This window comes from Amia ocellicauda, chromosome 7 (assembly GCF_036373705.1).
Source record: "Amia ocellicauda isolate fAmiCal2 chromosome 7, fAmiCal2.hap1, whole genome shotgun sequence".
Taxonomy (NCBI): Eukaryota; Metazoa; Chordata; class Actinopteri; order Amiiformes; family Amiidae; genus Amia; species Amia ocellicauda.
Window position 1 is genome coordinate 1,628,453 of NC_089856.1, and position 21,130 is coordinate 1,649,582.

Below are 21,130 nucleotides of genomic sequence, written 5' to 3' on the forward strand. Positions count from 1 at the left end.
AAGACTGAAATCCTTGCAAAATAAGTATCTGCGCTTTTGTCCAACAAAGCAGGCAGTGCTGTCTTGTGTTTTGGCTGTTAGTCAAAGCAGTCTGGAGAAAAGGTTTTCATTAATTATTATTTTAAATAATAATACATTTTCAGAAGCTCTATCCTATGGAGTCAGTGCGAGAGAGAGAGAGAGAGAGAGAGAGAGAGGATGCTGGGCAGATGAGGGGGGGCTGAAGTAGGAGAGTAGATTAGATCCCCCCCTTCACTGATTGCTCAAGGACACAGCTGTTTTCTTCCAGCTGTGCCACTCTGCCCTCAGGTGCCCCCGACTCCTCACTGGTGCCCCTCTTCTCTGTGTAAAATCCCAGCAGGAGAGTGTCAAACAAGGGAAATGAAATCAGGGGAAGAAAACAGAAAAGCAGGATAGGCACCGTGAAAAACGAAGCAAAATATTGGTACATTATTTATAAACAGAATATACATTATATATACAGTTGTTATTATTATTATTAGTAGTAGTATTATTATACATTGATCTGGCAGATGCTTTACTCAGACATATAAACATTAAGCCCCAAGACAAAATAATTCCTGCCATTGCGATTTGCGATGTTAGCGTTAGACCAATAGTTGCGCTTGAGTACTGATCTCTGGCTACACAGATGAGGTCAGCTGATCAATACCTCAGGTGCCCTCCATGTTTGTCTACATTAAAAAAATGAAATTGAGCTGCAGAAACTTGAACAAAGAGCACAAGTGACTCGGGGTCTCACAAGAAACAAGAAAACTGTGATGCGAGTAAAGAAATGAACCGGGTTAATTCACGGTGCCTTCCCACTTTATTCGTAAAAAGTGCCTTGGACACAGTCATCAAAGACTGAAGCCAGAAGTGAACAGACAGTGCCGCGCTGCTATGGATTTTAAAATCTGTTGTGTCTGAATCGGCTTAGAAGACACAGACAGAAACACAAACAAAAACAGGACTGTACGATTTTGAAGCACGACCAAGAGACATTTTTAGACATCAGATGAAGAGAGACAGCTGCTCCCGTAGTGAGTGCCAGGGTCTGAGCTCAGCCACACTGGCAGCCTATAGCAGCCTTTATTCCCCCCCTGCCTCAGTCACTGCAGGTGACCCCCGCAGAGGTGGCACCGGTGATTAGGTCCAGCACAGTACAGTTCTGCAGGGAGGCACCTCTCCCCAACCACTGGCGTGACATCAGTGTGATCAGGTGTGCCCCCGAAATGTTGAGATGTCACGCATGGGAATCACTGTAGCTAAACCATTCAAAATGCTCACTAAACCACCGGTATATATAACCATTAGACCTACCTTCATCTGTACCCCTAATTAAAAATTCTCTCTGGAAGATTTCCTACTTTTGTATTTTTTAAATGTTCATGAAATGCTGAAACATCCAAATATTCAGTTCATACAGTTATGGCAATTAATTAGACTAATTATAGCGTACCGTGATACAATTTTCTAATTTCACACAAGATAAAAAAATGAACTAAAGAACAGCATTAAAACAGTTACACAACTCTGGCAAGAACCTGACCGATTTTACTGACACATTTTAGATTTTTGCTGAAAGTTTCTACCTGTGGTTTAAAGACTGCATTCTAACTTCCAAAAATGCTGCCTTTGCACAAAGCTCACAATAAGGGGCACTTAAGCATGCTGAAGATGACGATATTGCATCATTGTCTCCATTTTGAAACTCCTCAATAACCAAATGAGTGGGATGAGTGTTACCACTTTGTAGACTAATGACAACCCAGTCAAAGTCAGGCAGAATATGGATGCAGAGGACCTTGTGACCCACCCACCAGCACCAGGAGAGAGCAGCACTGCCCTACTGACATCACTGTCCCAATGATATCACTGACATCACTGACATCACTACCCAGCTGACATCACCGACATCACTGACATCACTGCCCCACTGACATCACTGCCCCACTGACATCACTGACATCACTGAACTGACATCACTGCCCCACTGACATCACTGACATCACTGACATCACTACCCAGCTGACATCACCGACATCACTGACATCACTGCCCCACTGACATCACTGACATCACTGAACTGACATCACTGCCCCACTGACATCACTGACATCACTGCCCCACTGACATCACTGACATCACTGAACTGACATCACTGCCCCACTGACATCACTGACATCACTGCCCCAATGACATCACTTTCCCACCAACATCACTGCCCCACTGACATCATTGCCCCAGTGACATCACTGCCTGGATGACATCACTGACATCACTTCCCCACTATTTAATCTCCACATTTTATCTCATGTTTTGCATTCTCTAAATTACTTCATAAATGTCGGCTGGCCTGTAATAGAGTCAGAGGTAATATAATCAGCTGAGCCACTTTCCCACAGATCGCTTGTCATCAGGGCTGCGGTAAACACTACATTAATGAAATCATCAAAGCTTCAGATCGCGCAGTCGGCCATGTGACCCAGTGACTCCCTCCAAGACATCTAATAAGCCGCCTTCCACCTCTCCTTTATTAATTCCTTTATTTTATTTTATTTTCGTCTCCCTCACAATTTGACTGTCAGATTCTCAAAAGCTCTTAATTTAATTTCTCTAAAATTAAATTAAATTAAACCATTTTTTTTTAAATAAAGGATGACCAGGCTGTCTGTCTCAGCTTATTAAGATGGCGGGCGGTGGGATCAGACAAAAGGCTGCCAGTGCTTGGGCCTCCACACTCCCGGTCCCTGGCTCGGGCCTTCAATTATTATTGATCACCACTGCCTTGGCCAGCTGCGGCTGGAAACCCATCTGCATCAGTTATCGCGGCCGGACTCGGCACTGAGGTGCGGGCATGACCTCATATTATTAATAAGACTATAATAAGATATTCAGATTTGTTGAGAGTGAGACAGGAGGGGGGTTTCATCACCATGCCGCACTGAGCATAACTGATCGGTGATAATCCGACTGTGGTTTTTAATTAGATCGTGTCACGAAAGCCAGGAGTCGATCCTCCGCTATACAGAGAGAGAGAGGCAGAGAAATGACAAGTCAGAGCCCATCAGTACCACCCTGCTCAGTGCCCGCTCTGCGTTCAGATGCAACGCACCTCATTTCTGCACTCCCCTGCATGGAAATCGCCAGGGAGAGGGCTGTGCCAAAGGCTCGCTCTGCACCTGTCAGTCTAAGGGAGAACGAGTCCTGGAGAGTCTAGTCTCTCAAGGCGGAGAAAAACCTCCAACAGCGCGACTCTCACCCAGACCCCCCACTGTTGGCTACTGGCCCCCTGCCGCAGTCATTAGCACTCTGTGAGCGATTACCGCTCCCCACACCTCCCACAGTAAGCCATCCATTATCCTCCCTATCGCTGGGAATAAATGGCTCGGTAAAGACATGTTTTTTCAGTCTTTTTTTTTTTTTCTTCTTTAAGAGCAGGAAGCAATGCAGTATGGCTGAGCTGCTGTGAACACGGCACTTATCAGCTCCACAAAGGCAGAGCCTGGGACTTTCCCTAAAGATAAACCGGTACCTAAGTTTGTACATTTTCTTTTCCCATGACGTGAACACCTCTGCACACGTGGCAAACTTATTTCGAGGAAAGTACCTCCACACCCCTTCCATTGCTCTGCAGAATTCTACAGGGTTTGACTCCGCTGAGCACACGACTCGGCAAACAAAATAACTCGCTGTGCTGTACTTTCCAAAATGTATCACGCGATCATGAAAATGGCACTGCTTTCAGTTCCAAGAGTCAAACCGGCGCTTCATCACTTATTTACATCGTTCTGTGTGCCTTTACATCATGCCTGAAAAGCCGCCTTGTCCTGGTGGAAGTGAACGAGGACACGCAAGACATTATACATAATGTACAGCAGAGCAGCCTGCCACATGAAAGATTAACCTTGGGCATGATCCTCGAGGGCCGGGGCATGAGAGACCTGCAGAAGGAGAGCAGAGGCAATTCCACGGCCCACGCACTGCGACCGCGTGACCGATGGGGAAGCAACATGGCAATGGTCCTAAACTTCTTGTAAAGCCAGTGTCCTCTCTTTCTCTCCTTCTCTCCCTCTGTCTCCCACTCTCTCAGGTGTGGTCCATGGACGGCTACTACAAGGGCCGGCGCGTCCTGGAGTACCGCACCCTGAACGACTTCATGAAGGGTCAGAACTTCGTGCAGCACCTGCTCCCGCACCCCTGGGCCGGCACGGGCCACGTGGTCTACAACGGCTCGCTGTACTACAACAAGTACCAGAGCAACATCGTCATCAAGTACCACTTCCGCTCGCGCAGCGTCCTGGTGCAGCGCAGCCTGAACGGCGCCGGCTACAACAACACCTTCCCCTACTCCTGGGGCGGCTCGTCCGACATCGATCTCATGGCGGACGAGAACGGGCTTTGGGCCGTCTACACCACCATCCAGAACGCCGGCAACATCGTGATCAGCCGCCTGGAGCCACAGAGCCTGGAGATCCTGCAGACGTGGGACACGGGCTACCCCAAGCGCAGCGCCGGTGAGTCGTTCATGATCTGCGGGACGCTCTACGTGACCAACTCACACCTGGCCGGGGCCAAGATCTACTTTGCCTACTACACAAACTCCTCCAGCTACGAGTACACGGACATCCCCTTCCACAATCAGTACTCGCACATATCCATGTTGGACTACAACCCGCGCGAGAGGGTGCTGTATACTTGGAACAATGGCCACCAAGTGCTCTACAACGTCACGCTTTTCCACGTCATAAAGACTTCGGGAGACGCGTAAGACACACTGTAGGACCTCCCCCCCATAAACAAACCCCCCAGCCCCTATCTGCCCCCCCTACACATCCCCCGCCACCCCACCCCACCCCGCAGCGGAGGACGGAGGCACCCGGACATTTTTTTTTTACATTTCAAATCTAAATAGAGTGCTATTATTTATAAACTGAAGGGGAAAAAAAATAATATTAAAAACTAAAAACTACTACAAGAACAGCGTCCAGAAATAAAGAAAAAGACAAAGAACTTTCTTCTTTCTTTTCTGTTTTTTTTTCTTTTCTTTTTGTGGTCAGTGCGCATGGTTCTTTTTTGTGACAAGAAAATAAATATCTACCTTTGTCATTTAACAGCCTGTTATTTATTTTCTCTTTTTCACTGCTTCGCCCGTCAGGTATAATCTGTCCGTCACTGTGTAGCCGGCGACAGCTCTACGTTGTGTATTGTCAGAAAGATGATTTTCTTCTAATTCACAACAGAATATATAGATTTCAGGGACAATAGGCGGCGGCAGCGTGTATTGAATGTAAGGCAGTGGCTGTGATGTTTATCTTCCCCGGTTTGGCTCCCGCATTTGGGTGGTGCATGGATCAATTCACACTTTCTTAATCGCATAAGACAACCGAGATGCCAGCAGCAGTGCCCTTCTGGCCCCGACACAGATCGATAGCTCTGTGATCTAAAGGACATTAGTTTGTGTTTTTGTAGTCATCAGCTTGCTGCACATCATTCTGTTTTCAATGCAAAGTTTTTTGTCCAAAAGGGTTAAATAAAAAAGAATTATATACAGTATATAAAAAAATAAATAAACACGCACTAAATGAAGATATGAAGCCAGCAGGCACTGTTTGAAATTTCACTGCTGAGCGATCAGGAATCTCACGTTCTGCAAAAAGCCTCTGAGGATCCATGTGGAGACCCACGGGCCCACGCTGTCCGAACGCGTTTAGTGCCGCCACAGCGAGAGACGAGGAATCCCCCGCCTGGACGTCCAGCTGCTTCCTGTCGGGAGAGGCGCAGTTTATTCCCCAACATCACGTCCCCACACCTCCCCGGGCAGCAGCAAATCCAGTGCACTGCGCCGTTGATTCGAACAGACAGCACCGGCGCCGGTCGCCCCGACACGATCGCACACCACACTGTCCCACAGTGCCGAGTTTCAGAGCTCTTTATGTATACAATTTGTCTTAAAAAGAAGTTGAGTAGTCAGGACAGCGTCAAGAAGGCTTGCGTGCAAAAAAGTAAATAACCCCCCCAACAGCTTTTAAGCGAAGCCTGGTTCACAAGTTTCCTCATTCTCAATCTGTTGCCAAGAGAGCTGCCGCACAGGGATGCGAATGTTTGCAACACAACTCTGTGTGAAGAAAGGAGATCACACAAACACATGTTTTTTTTATAATAATAATGATCACGCAGGGCCTGATGTACTTGCTCGTGGGGAAGGCTGAGGTTTATGCCGTGGAGTGGGTGCATTATGGGAAAACTAGTCCACTGGTAACATTGCCGGAGGCTTGATTTAATATGAGAAGATGCTTTTCTAAGCAGCGTTTAAAGCTCTGGGCCGGGCGGACAAACGGTGGCTGTCTTAGAAACCGGCGCCCTGTCATCGCTCAAGTTTTATTGCCGAGATTTCCCCTCGTATCCATCACTGCACACCACACTGATTGAATTCAGGATTAATATGGCTGGAGGAGCTATTTTCACTTCCACAGCGATGTATTTTTTTTTTCTTGTGATAATTCAATAACAAATTATTTACTAGACAGCCTTAAATTAACATTTACCTCAGAGGAACTAATGGTCCAGGCCTAGATTTTAAAGCACACATTGTTGCGATCAGAGTGCATATTCATGTTAACACTGCCAAAGTACAAATAACACTTTTAAGCCTCTCCCAGGCCTTTCATGCTCAGTTTGTTTCTATATTCGAAACCTTTTTTCTACGTTTTCAGTTTCCTCTTTCCAGTAACACGTGTACAGCCATGTGCAGACCGATGGGCGGCAGGTGCATGAATCGGTGGTTGTGATTGGCTGGGAGAACGATGGCAGTGAAAGATGTCATAGAATGGTGACATTCAGGGGGGGCACCGATTGGCTGAGCAGGGATAAGTGTTCACCCCTGAAGATGAGCTGTGTGTGCGATGGTGCAGATTGTGCGGTCCTGGCCACCTCTCGCTGTGTGGAAGGACGAGGGGCTGTCCATGGGCTTTTTAAGCAGCAGAAAATAATCCTTGGGAAACACAAGAGCGAAAGAACTTGGTGCAGTTAAATATACTTTAATTTAATCGGTGGATTTTCATATTTATAGGTGTTTCTGAGTAAAATCTGTCCTGCGCTTCCTCCTGTGAAGACTTGCTTTTTTCACATTGGAAAGTATAGTTTCCTTAAGAAATACACATACAAAAAAAGTAGCATGCCCAAATCAAACCTATCAAAGGCTCTGTGACACTTGATGACACCGCGGCGCCGTGATTGGACCCCAGTAGATGTGTGCTGACTTCTGAAGCTCCGTACCAGCTGTCACGTAGCGCCACATAACATCTGCTCCCATAAAATCACGCGAGCTGAGAGATTCTGCCGGAACGTACATCTGCACCACAGAGAGAGAACCCGCCATGGTTTTATTAGCAGGTCAACCTCGTTTGGCAGGCATATCGCTGATATTAATAAAAGTAGAGATAATGTCACGCATGGGGAGAGGTACAGCTGCCACGCCATTCTGGTGACGCAAGAATGCAGAGAGCTGTGTGTGACATCTCAGACCCCGAACTGGCGACAAAGTGCTCATGGAAATGCGACTCCAACTCCGTCAGTTTATGAAGTTTATTCCCCTCCTTCCATTTCTTTTTTTGCCCTGCCTGCCCCCTTTGTATTGTTTTCCAATGTGTGCATTGTTGTCTTTGTTAGTCACCTATTCCAGCCGATGGCACTTTTCTCAGCGCAGAAAGCAGGAGGTCGGGCGCAGTCCAATCCCGACTCGTTTTGCGTTAACCGTGCAGCACATTTAGGGACACACAAATTGCGGGACAGCATGTACCCTGACAAGAGGGTGGGCTGGGCTGGAATATGAATCTGCTCATGCCTTGCTAATTAACTTTCCCGACTTGACACAGACGTGCGTATCAACCGACAGCAAAGTTTTAAAACGCATTTGAAAAGTCTTTCTGACAAAAGCCGTTTGGTAATTACAAAATATTTAATCCCGGGTGGATTTGCAGGGAGATCAAGCTCCGATCAAGCGCTGAAACCAAATCCCGCAGGGCAACCTGAAATCCTCCTTTCTCTGCGGCGCCGGGGAGTGGGGTGGTGGCAGGACAATCGTCGTGATGACACATTTACAATTCACGCCGCAGTCGTGCTCAGTAGAGCTGAGCCAGAGAGCTTGCTAATGATAGTTATCTGTTAGGAGGTCTTAGGATATGATGCATTTATTGTGACAACTATCGCTTGGCTAAAGCTGCCGAGGTCCAACAAAGAAAATGCACAGGAATAGAAAAAATAAGCACTCGCTGGGAGGGCACAGGATCCGAGCATTTGCATAGATCCTAATATTAAAACCTTTGCTATTTAATGGTAGTGTGGGATCTTACACATGGAGCACACCAAAGCACTGCAAGCTTGAGTCTCATGTTCCAGCCCAAAGCTGCCGCAGTGAAAAGAGGACAGTGACAGCCGCAGACCCGATTCGATCTCCCGGGTCCCAAGAGAGGTTGGGGGTCTCGCAGAGGAGAAGGCTTTTCTCACAGCGTTGTGTTACCCTCCTGTGCACTGTTTTAATAAGGGACATCCTTAACCATCTGAGCAAGGGCTGTCGAACAGTCCTTGTCCACAAAGGTTGCACCGTGTGGGGGTGCGAGCGGTCACAAGCTACACAGGTAAATAGATAGATAGATAAAAAACCTACAATGCATTTCTATGTTGCAGGCTCAGCAGACAGCCAGTGCTCATTTATTCCACATCCTCTCCTCTCCCTGCCAGTTAAGCATTGCGGACGCACAGTGGGCAAATCAAACGCCATTAGTTAATCTAGCCCGGGCCAGGACACGCATTTCTCCCAACCCATTAGCTGACCAAAATTGGTTCATTCGGATCCTAATGAAATCCGTGCGTGGCGAACGGCACAAGAGATGATCTCCTCTGTCTGGTTAGGAGCCGCTGCGACGCCCGTCTGTCAGCCGCGCCAGGCCGAGGAAGAGCGATGGCGCAGAGTGACTTTGAGCGCAGGCGTGCGTTGGCTGTGGCGCGGACGATAAGGAGACACGAGAGCAGGCAATCACTCGAGCTCTACAAAGAAGGTGATTGAGCGGAGAGAGCTGTTTTTGTTTAGAGTTCAAACAAATGAAGATTGTCTATCGAGCCGACAAGTGAATTGCGAGGGAAATCACCCTGAAGATTTTACCACAACAAAGTCGGCTCTGGGGAGGTTGGTTTCCTCCAGCCGTCGATTCCCTTTTGCAGCACTTTACTGGCCCAATCTGCAAACCCCACACAGACACGTTTAATATTGATCACACCCCCGGGCTGTGAGCCGCGGTCGCCCCAGAGAGGGAAGGCCAGCGCAGGGGCAGCTTTACAGCCAGGGCTAACTGCCGCATTTTACATTTACACTGCACTTTAAAAACTGCATTAGTCAAACAGTTAAAGGTATTATTATGTAATATTATAGTAATTATAATTGTAATAATTATCATCTTAATTATTATTGTTGTTGTCATCATTATCATCGTTAATTCATTATTATTAAACATATTAGTGATAATCATAGCTATCACATAGCTGTTGTTATTACTATTGTGAGTTGTGCGGAATGAAACAAGCCTGTCTTCATAATAATGACAACAGAAAGGATCTCTGTATCTCCATCAGTTTCTCCATGGCCTCCGCAGTGCGATGTGCACCCATCCGTGCAGCACGCCTTCTGCTGCGCGGTATATAAACGGCGTAGTTCATTCGTTTTATGGCCACTGGGTCCTTCCTCCAGGGGCAGCACCAAGCACATAAAAGCGCACTTTAATGTTCCTCCTGCGGGGGGTTCCATAAAAGATGTCGCACTGCTCAGCTTAATTAAAAAACAAAAGGAAGAAAGTGCCGAAAATTGCATATAACTGGCAAAGCCTCCTTGTGTGTGAATACTAGATTCTATCCCCCCTCTCTCTCTCTCTCTCTCTCTCTCTCTCTCTCTCTACACATCACAAAATCTTTACCCATAAACCTGTCACTCGCCGGCGGAGATGGGAAATGATCTTGCCATCGAGGTGTATTCATCCCCCTGCCTGTCCTCGTTTTAGGGCAACTTGTCCCTGAGTTACAGCAGCCAATCAGACCTCGGTGATGTCATGAACACAATGACACAGCTCTGAGCCCTGATAGGAGCAGCTGACCACAGCCATCTGTCTTCATTTACCAGATTTATGAACGGCTCCTGACGAGCGCTGTGTTACGCTGCCTGTCAAGATCTGCAGGTTGCTATTAGCTCATTGATCCGAGGACCTGATCAAACAGGACCGTGAATCCCCCGTGCATCACAGTCTATCACTTTAAGTTATTAGTTCCAAAGAGCAACATGTCTCTTTAAAGAAACCTCTCTGTCAACTCTCATCTCTGACGGTGTCCTCGCTCAATTTCCATGCGAGACTCTGCAGGACAAATTAAAACTAATTAAAACTACAAATCGAATCACTCTAGACTCCTGCCACATGCGGACATGTCTTGTGGGGTTGTATCTCGACTACTTGGCTGTGTAGAAACTCGAGATAAAACCCTTTTTCAGTTTTTTCAGGGGTCTTCAAATGCCACACGCGCACATGCTGGTTTTGCGGTCCTTACACTTTTAAACAGCCATTTAAAAAAATGTAATTAGAAGCATGGCCTTCATCTGGTCCTTGCTATACATTTGATTCAAAGTCAAACATCTGAAATTTGCAGCAGGAAAATCTCGGCGAAGGAGAACTCCACATACGGTTCCAGCGACAGCCTCGCTCTCGGGGAAAATGGGGAAATTGCTCTGTGAGAACAGGCACACGTGTGAGGCGTTCAGCACGGCAACAAAGCCACAGGTGCTCTGATAGCAGGGCTGAATTAAATGCATTCTGCGCCCCGCTGATCCCACTTGCAAGGGTCACCAATCTGAATATTCTCTAATGGAAGCAACGGGAGGGAAAAGAAAAGTGAATGCATGACAATTTTCCATTCATCTATTTCCACAGAGTGCTCTTCCTGTTTTTTACCTCGCGGTCCGCTCTGCTGTTAAGGGCCTATTTGTAAAGCAGGGGGTCTGACAGGCACGCAAGCTATTCTATACCCCTCACCTCCAGGTGCCCTGATAACAATAATTACTGGTCCAACCCCTTTCGTTATTATGAATGACGTATTTAGTCATGACGCCTTTATTCCACCAGCCAACATTCATGGATTACAAACCTTCTGACAAGTCCTTTTGACTTCTGTTTCTCTTTTGTTTGATTTCGACACCTCATTCCAAGCAGACAGCGTCTTCAGATCCATCCTCTGAATAACTTTAAACCTCACAGAGTCAAATGGGACAGAACAAGTCAAAAGTCACAATGTGTGCTAAAGTTATAGGCTTCTATAAGAGAGGAGGTAAAGTTATTGAAACGCAATGCATTGTGGGGGCAGGGAAGGCCTTGTGTCATTGTCACAGGAGAGCGTGTGTGAGTCAGTGCCATCACAAGAACTGGCACAATGTGGAATATGCAATTGAGAGGAACAAAACAAACGGAAGGAAGAGTTGAATGGGAGTGCGGTGATACAGAGCACATCAACACACAACAGATGCTCCACAACATTATTCAAATTACATTAAAAAAAACAGGAAAAACAGTTGAGAAAGAAAACGTTGAGAGACTGTTAAAATAGTTTGATTCAGTTTAACGGGAATGACAAAGGTAGCTATAGTGTTACAGTTACACAGTGTGGGCGCAACTCAAAAGCACCCCCCACCTTCCGTTTAAACAAACGGACACTGGCGTTCAATGCTCTCAGCTCATACGGTTTGTGAGCCGAAGCACAGCCGGCAGCGGAGATTGCGTCGGGCGAGAAGATCAGGCTTCAAAGGAAGTCATGGCAATTATGAGATGCTCAATGATTGAACAGAGGCAACTGGAGGACAGTCAAGCCACGCTCAAGAGGGGAGGAGAGTCCCACCGGCAACAGGCGGCTGCTGTCTTCACAACAGGATCCTGAAGCTTGTAAAGATTTTAGATACCTAGCTGGACTCCTCCTTCCTTGGCCCCATGGCTAGCCTACATGAGGACAAAGTTGAATACTGTAGACTGTAACACGACATGTCTTTCTATCCTGACCCGCTGTAGTTGGGGGACGAAGGGGTTCAGCGAGATTCAGGGCCATGAACAACAGCAGATCGATTAAATAAGTAGAACCGCAGGTGCTGATGAGAAGCGGAAGAACCTAGAACTTAAGAACATAAGAAAGTGTCCAATCGAGAGGAGGCCATTCGCCCCATCGTGCTCGTTTGGTGTCCATTAATAACTAAGTGATCAAGGATCCTATCCAGTCTGTTTTTGAATGTTCCCAAATTGTCTCTTCAGCCACATCGCTGGGGAGTTTGTTCAGATTGTGACGCCTCTCTGTGTGAAGAAGTGTCTCCTGTTTTCTGTCTCGAATGCCTTGAAGCCCAATTTCCATTTGTGTCCCCGGCTGCGTGTGTCCCTGCTGATCTGGAAAAGCTCCTCTGGTTTGATGTGGTCAATGCCTTTCATGATTTTGAAGACTTGAATCGAGTCTGGCTCTGGAGGCCACCACGACGCCCTGACACTGAGCCCTATTTTGGTTGTAGTCGTCAATTTGGTTTCCAAGTGTGTCACGGTCCCGGCCAGATAACTCCCGCCTTCCCAGGGTGCCCGAGCTTTAACTGGCGTGAAATGATTATTAATAGTTATTGAGAGCCTGCATTTTTGCCGCCACACAAGGGTATCGATCGAGATGTGATGAGAAATGGCTGGGAATCGTCTCTACTGCGGAGCCCTGTGACATTTCGGCGGCGGTCGGCAGCTGATTGCGAACGGGCTCAGTCCCTTGCATCGGCACGCACGGACCGCCACATTGCAGCCTAAATAAATCATTTTTAAGCCAATCAATACGCAGCAGCACGCAACATGCCTGGCGTACACGATCAATGCCTTCTGTTAGGGCCCCCCTCTGAGGAGGAGGGGGGGTTGAGTGAGAAGTGACAGAAGGATAGAATCTCTCAGATGAAAGACAGCTTTCCCTCCCAGGTCGAATTCAAGGGACAGAAATTAAATTAAATAACCACAAATAACTGGATTAATGCACATATGTGTGATTCTGTCCTAGCTGTTGGTAAATAAAGTTTTTCTTGGACATTGGTACCCCCTATATTGCTACATCTCTTCAAAGCAGCCACAATTAAGAAGCCTCACAAATTTCACTCAGATCACACACACTCACACACCCCATCATAACCGGACACACGCATGCACTCACACCAACACACAGACAGACGCATCCTGCCAGACACAAAATAGTTATTTTATTTTTGTTATTATTTCCAGGAAGGATCAAATCTTAAGTGGACCGACACAGCAAATACTTTAGTTTTCATTGTTAGCTGAAAGCACCCTAATATTCCAGTGAACTGGGGGCCTGATTAAAACAAAACAACAACAAAGAAAACTGCTCAATATGAGCGAGCAGCTCACAGGACACAGGGTTATGATGGAAGAGGGTTGTATGCGAATGTCAAGGAAATCAAGAGCAGAAACTCAACATGAAAGCTGAACAATTAACTGTGATTTGCCGTCCCCGGAGATCGTCCTTGTGTATGTTCGGGTTTAAATAATACAAGCGTCCCCAGTCTTCCTTCGACGGACAGAATACGTGTGGTTTGCGCTTTGTTCTCTCCAGAGAGCAGACGAGACAGGAGGAAAGATCAGATCTCCAATTGAGTTTCCAAATTGTCCATTTGATGTAAATTGTCCGGGACAGATCCCCTCGGCCCTGACGGACCCGTAAGTGTGTGTGCGTATCCGTTCTCCCGTCAATGATTACACTGCCTTTCCTGTTTAAAAAAATAAGCATTTCTTTCCCCTGGATGGGCTAACCACACCGCAGAGCTGGAAACCCTTTAGAGCCTACATTATAGCATGAATATTTCATGGGCCGCTCCATTTCTAAGGTCCTTATGTCAACCCTGTTTATGTTTAATGTCTTCTGTGAATGTACGAGGAAGGTTCACATTTAAAGCATCAGCTGGCCTTTTACCCGTCAGGGGAACAACTGGATCTTTGGGGCAGATTCCTCTACTTTCGGTGCAACAGGCACCCCTGGGGGTTCTTGGGCACCTGCAGGGTCATGTGGATAGTTCAGAGGATATGTGTAACGGTCCCTCTTGCTGGTACGAGGGTTGAAAACAGTGAACAGCTAGTGACTCTAACTTTGGTCACCATGCGCGCACCATTTCTATCAGACAAAGATGCTAACAATGCATCTGAAGGGGATGAAAATACAGCTCTGGAAAAACTAAGAGACCACTGCAAAATGATCAGTTTCTCTGGTTTTACTATTTATAGGTATGTGTTTGTGTAAAATGAACATTTTTGTTTTATTTCATAAACTACTGACAACATTTCTCCCAAATTCCCCCCCAAAATATAGTCATTTAGAGCATTTATTTGCAGAACATGACAACTGGTCTAAATAACACAAAAGATGCAGTGTTGTCAGACCTGGAATAATGCAAAGAAAATAAGTTCATATTCATTTGTAAGCAACACAATACTAATGTTTTAACTTAGGAAAGAGTTCAGAAATCAATATTTGGTGGAATAACCCTGATTTTCAATCACAGCTTTCATGTGTCTGGCAGTCTTTCACACTGATGTTGGGTGACTTTATGCCACTCCTGGCGCACAAATTCAAGCAGCTCTGCTTTGTTTGATGGCTTGTGACCATCCATCTTCATCTTGATCACATTCCAGAGGTTTTCAATGGTGTTCAGGTCTGGAGATTGGCTGGCCATGACAGGGTCTTGATCTGGTGGTCCTCCATCCACACCTTGACCTGGCTGTGTGGCGTGGAGCATTGTCCTGCTGGAAAAAACAATCCTCAGAGTCGGGGAACATTGTCAGAGCAGAAGGAAGCAAGTTTTCTTCCAGGACAGCCTTGTATGTGGCTTGATTCATGCATCCTTCACAAAGACATATCTGCCCGATTCCAGCCTTGCTGAAGCACCCCCAGATCATCACCGATCCTCCACCAAATTTGACAGTGGGTGCGAGGCACTGTGGCTTGTAGGCCTCTCCAAGTCTCCGACTAACCATTAAATGACCAGGTGTCGGGCAATGCTGAAAACTGGACTCATCAGAGAAGATGACCTTACTCCATTCCTCTACGGTCCAATCCTTATGGTATTTTGCAAACCTCAGCCTGGCTCTTCTTTGCTTCTCATTGATGAAGGGGTTTTTTCTAGCTTTCTTCAGCCCTGCCCCTAAGAGCCTGTTTCGAACCGTCCTCGCTTCACACTTCACCCCGGCTTCTTTTTGTGGGTCACTTGATGTCATCCTGTGGTTGTTGAGTGACATTCGAATGAGTTGGCGCTCATCCTGGTCAGTGGAGAGTTGTTTTCGCCCTCTGCCGGTGTGTAGCTCTGTTGTCTCCTATTTTCTGCTGCTTATGAACCGCCGTCTTTGAAATTTTAAGGATGTAAGTAACCTGACGCTCACTGTATCTCTCTGCCAGTAAAGCCAGAATTGAACCCTTTTCCTCACTCAGAACTTTCCTTTTCAACTCTTTTGGCATGGTCAATAGTTATTTTTTGATTCCAATTACTTTTGAGGTACTACTAGCACTGTTTTTGCCACCCGGCTGGTCCTATTGCAAGAGGATAGTGATGACCACAGCAGTGGTTTTTATACTTTTCATCGTTAAATAAGATTTGGTTCAGGTGATCACCTAATCAGTACCTCATTCAGCTGTGCTCCACATGAACACAGCTCCCTCCGGGGGTCACCGTGACCCCCCAAACTCTCACTGCCCCACTGCGGATATCCGAGCGTGATTCACATTCACAGCTACCCACTTACAGTGTTCACTCGTCCGGCACCAAAACCCCTGCATGGAAAGATATACTTCTTGAATGTGGCATTCCAGTCAAGCATCTCCCTTCATAAATATTGCATGCATGTGTCCAAATGTTAGAACTCGTGTTTTATAATAATTAGGAATAATAATTAAAACATTATGCCCAGTATTAGAAGTCAAAGTGATAGTGTTCATGATTTTAGCCTGAGGTCTTTTGGGATGACCTTTAAATTAGAGAAAGATTAAGATCTAGCCTACACGGCTCCAGAAATGTTTTCTCCATTTACATATTCAATGTGTTAGTTAGTTATGTGTTTAATATACATGAGCTTAAAGAAGCCCATCCTCCCTCTGAAATAAAATAACTACACACAGTAGGGAAATAATGGAGATTACAAGATTGAAATCTTATCTTATGAAATTGATTGAAATTTTGAAATCTTATTGAAGTAAAACAAACAAGCATTCTGCATAAGGTGAGTTTTGCGTTGATCCAGTTTAAAAGTCTCAGAGAAGCCAAGGAAGGGGGGGTGAACATTGTTTAGCGCCGTGCTATAATATGACAGACTATGCTATATTGTTCTCATCTGTAAAGTCCTATGCTGTATTTTACTGTACTGTGCATTACTGTGCTGCATTTTACTGTACTGTGCTGTATTTGACTGTACTGTGCTGTGGTATACTGTACTGTGCATTGCTGTGCTGTATTTCACTGTACTGTGCATTACTGTGCTGCGCTGGGTTGCTCTCTGACCTCTGACATTAGTTGGGGGGGCTGGCGCCGGCGCTCTGGGTGTCTGATATCAGGCCCGCGCTGAGACCCTGTCACCTCGGATCGAATCATTTCCCTCCCTGTGTCCAAATGCCACCGCGTGACATTTCTCATCCGCTGTAGTGAAGCAGCCTCGTCTCAGACGGCCTCCCCTCCTCCCGTCTCCAGGGTACCCTGTGGACCATGGGAGTGGCTCGGACATCCCCCCTCCCTCCCTCTCTCTCTCTGTCTGTTTTCTTTTCATTACCAGGCTTCAAACATTATATATCTACTTTGTTGTGTTTCACAAAAGACCCAACCTGTAGCAATTTATATTTTTTCTTCTATCTCTCTCTCTCTCAGCTTTTTTTTCCCTGATCTTAAATGTGTTAGTTTCTTTTTTCGGTTTCTTTCTTCCACTGTTGTTCTCTGTACAAATTGTTTTCCCAATGCAGAACACGCAGGGATTTCGGCGTGTAATGTGTTTGTGCACAAAATTGCACCTAAACTAGAGACATTTTTGTTTTAATTATCACTTTTCCTGTCCGTTTTTGGTTTATTTATGTGTGCATTTTATTTTCCCACTTTTCCATCATTTTCCTTCCACTTCAATGAGTTGCTTTATATGCTTGACCAAAAAAAACTAACACAACCCCCCCCCCACCGTCAAAACAACATTAAATCTCAATTCACATTGTATTTTCTTCGAGGAAAAGGGAAGAGGAAGAAACAGAGGGGATTCAATGTCAACAAAAAGGTGAACCAAAAAAGTTCACCAACCCAGGCGTATGTCTGGATGAGAGCAAGAAAGAATAAATAAACGAACTAACAAATAAACCACTTGAGCAGGAAAGCCAACAGGACCGGAGATCCAGGCAATGTCTTGACAATGTCTGTACGGAATAAGTGAGCATAGCTCAGTTCCAGCACACACCCCTGTTCCATTTCAACACATTATATTCATTTCATACTCGTTTGCATTCAAATAAACGGAGGAGATGGCTCCCTAACCTAGCCACCAGGCCCAGTTTATTCACGATGAAATCAGGTGAAGCCGTGTTCCCTTCGCACTCTCATCCGCTCACCCCACACGTGCGCCAGGTTTCCTTATTGCAGTTTTTCAGTGCCCACTCCTCAACAAATGCTGCTCTTGCCTTTTTATTCCCAGGTTCTCATTCTTGGTCTAGCTTTATCTTAGGTTTGTAAACCACCAGTTGGATGCCACCCCCATTGCACCTGCCCAAGAAGCAGAATATGATGAACGAAAGAAAAGGATGGACGGACGAATAAATAAATAGCTAAGTAGACAACCAATCTCTTGTTACTGCTGAGAAAACACAGACATGACATTAGTTCCTAACTTACTCAGAATGGGGGAAAAAATAACAAATTTCACCACAACACTAGGGGAAAAATAAACAAAACCCCCTGATATAAATACAGCAAATGAGCTCTTTCTTCAAAATGCTGCACATTGGGGTCCAAAGTGGTGGATGAGTGTTTGCTTGCCAGAGCATTTTTTATTCGCGCAGCCTGCCTGCTCCGCCATTTAATAAGCATTCACTGTGGCTGCAGACACGGAGGGAAGCAATTATGAAGTAGCCTATGGGGTTCAGCTGGAATACCTAATTGGAGGAAGCTGTCAATCAGGAGCAGCACTGGAGATGGGAGCGAGCTCCGGAGAGCGTGTCTTCAGCTCTGCTCAGAGCTGCGGGATTTTCACTCAAAGGCAACAGCCGGCCTAGACATGGCGAGACGTGGGCTGCCCTGACAGCGTGGAGAACTTCTGCAACTGCGCCACATAACTTTTAACAATTGTTAATTAAGGCCAAACGCAGTGGAGACGTAAAGTTTTGCCGGACACCTGTTTCAAAACATCCTGTTTCTATCGAATAATGAAACATTCAATCACAGCCTTATTCGTTTTTAAAACCTGTTGATGATGATCATTCATTATATTGATTAATCTCATCATCATCATCATCATCACAGCCACCATCTTCTCAAACAGGAAGTACTCTTGAGAGGTGCATCGATTTTATCTACGGAACCGGCCGCTGCCAAAGCACTAAAATGTGACCAATTGCAAAAGGATGCGACACCTTTCTGTGCACCAACCAGAAAATTACAAGCAAGGGATAATTAGAAAACTATTGGAAATGCTGAATTCATTATCAGTTGGAGCTTTAATCAAATGGCTTTAATTAAACACGGGAGCTATAGGCAGCAGCCAGATAAGCGCGTGTGAATAAAGCGTTGACAGGAAAATTCGGGCTGAATATAAATGCCTTTTAAATCCTGGCATTAGCTTCTGCAGAACTAATTGAATTTTGTATGATAAGATGCCAGATGTATCACTGCTCGGGAAACAATATAAAAATCTAACGTATCAAGTGATCGCCTCCAAAGCCTGATCGTCCCGTAACGGTGTTGTACCGAGCTAGCCAGGCAGATACAATTAAACCCAGTGGCGGAAAGACTAAAAAAAACTAGGGATCCTGGGTTCTCTTGCACCATGAATGCATCGATCAAAAAGTGAAAGTAACTAATTAGCATATCCCAGTCCTCCCAGGGTAGAGTGACAAACGAGTCCAGTTTAGGAGCATCATTAAAAAACAAGAGGCACCTCGCCTTCGTGTATCACTCAAGCCCAGTTCTCAGTCACACATTTAAGATGCCTTGTCATCATCATAGACTTGTACAGATAAAGTCAATTAATAGATACACAAACTGAGCTGGCAGGGTGTAGAGACTTAATTTGCGAGCACGTTGGACACAGCTGTGAAAATTACACCTGGCCAGAACTGATCGCCCCCAACATGAGACTTCAAACATCAAGAGGCATTGAATATCTTAACATTGTACACAGAGCAGGTAATCGTTTTTGTGTCGTATCACCATTAGGATCAGCGCACCGTTACATAAGAACATAAGACAGTGTCCAATCGAGAGGAGCCCATTCGCCCCATCGTGCTCGTTTGGTGTCCATTAATAACTAAGTGATCAAGGATCCTATCCAGTCTGTTTTTGAATGTTCCCAAATTGTCTCTTCAGCCACATCGCTGGGGAGTTTGTTCAGATTGTGACGCCTCTCTGTGTGAAGAAGTGTCTCCTGTTTTCTGTCTTGAATGCCTTGAAGCCCAATTTCCATTTGTGTCCCCGGGTGCGTGTGTCCCTGCTGATCTGGAAAACCTCCTCTGGTTTGATGTGGTCAATGCCTTTCATGATGTTGAAGACTTGGATCAAGTCCCCACGTAGTCTCCTCTGTTCCAGGGTGAAAAGGTTCAGTTCCTCAGTCTCTCAGTAGGACATTCCCTTCAGACCTGGAATAAGTCTGGTTGCTCTCCTCTGAACTGCCTCTAGAGCAGCGATATCTTTCTTGAAGTGTGGAGCCCAGAACTGTCCACAGTATCCAGATGAGCTCTAACTAGTGTATTGTACAGTCTTAGCATTACCATGTGTGTTAAGCAGGTTTTACGTCTCTCACAGGCTGCACCATTAGAGGCTTAGCTCATTTCGTTCCCCAAGAATGAAATAAAATTCATCCATCCCAATCGCCAATCATCCTGAATTGATAAATCCCTGTTCCACTGCAAGCTCCTAGCCTGCTGTGCTGTCTATAATCTCTTTAATTGAACATTTATATTAATTAACTGTAAAATATATAATTAAAAAAATATATAATTATATTATATATGTAAATATATGTCTGAGTTTATAGTTTGAATAAACCCTTAAGACTGTGCTTTGAGGTCAGCACATCCCTGTGTCATCCTGAGCTCTAGCTCCTGCTGTTGTTCTCAAAGCTTGGAAAGGACTCAAGGCTCAAACCCAGAGATCCAAGAAACACGTGAAGCTGACTTCTGCACCCAGAGGAGCTGCACCGGCATAGCCTGGTCTTCCGGCAATGCTTGGGGGATCAGATGGAGGAATTTGTGCCAGATGTAATCAGGGCAACGAAAGAACTGGACCCTTACTGGCTTTTCCAGATGGGATACATGAGGAATACATGAGGGCTCTTCATTCGAAGCAGCTTTTAGGAGTTAACCGTGCATGGGCTAAACTAGTTTGGTAATTTAGAAGCAGAGTCTTGATACGTTATGGTGACCAAAAGTTTTGTGTTGAAGATTTGCGAGTTTAAGATATACATAGAAAGATTGGGATTGTCCCCCCACCGAAGTTCAATTTAAAACTCCATGTATGACCTGGCTTTGAATTATAGGAGCATCTGACACTGTACGATGTCTGAGGATGACCCGCTGAGCACAGCGGCGCTGCACGTTGCTCGTTAGCGGTGAACATGCCACAGTCAGAGGAAGGCTGCCTTGGTCTCAGTTCCTATGTGTCCCCACGGATTTCCACAGATATCAATTTAATCCCATCTGGGCCCGACCTGCACAGCCCCCAAACTGTGATTAGGAAGAAATACAAGGAGGCAGAGCTGAAGGCATCCGACTTCTGAGCCACTCATTTCTCCCTGCTTTGAATACATCTAAAGTGACTTTTCTGGTTCTCGCTTGCCCTGTCCTCTCG

At 45.8% G+C, this 21,130-nt stretch overlaps 1 protein-coding gene across 2 annotated transcripts in view; it reads left to right on the forward strand.

Annotated features, from left to right (window-relative positions):
* The window catches only part of olfm2a (olfactomedin 2a), a 116,022-nt gene extending 110,913 nt beyond the window's left edge, over window positions 1-5,109 (forward strand). The window contains exon 6 of one of the 2 annotated variants that reach the window (XM_066707828.1): window positions 4,097-5,108. In XM_066707828.1, coding sequence (XP_066563925.1) covers window positions 4,097-4,774 — 678 coding nt within the window. In that variant the 3' untranslated portion in view covers window positions 4,775-5,108. Of the gene's footprint in view, window positions 1-4,096 lie in introns of both variants that reach the window. The other variant, XM_066707827.1, reaches the window with a different exon arrangement.
* The last annotated feature ends 16,021 nt before the right edge of the window (window positions 5,110-21,130 follow it).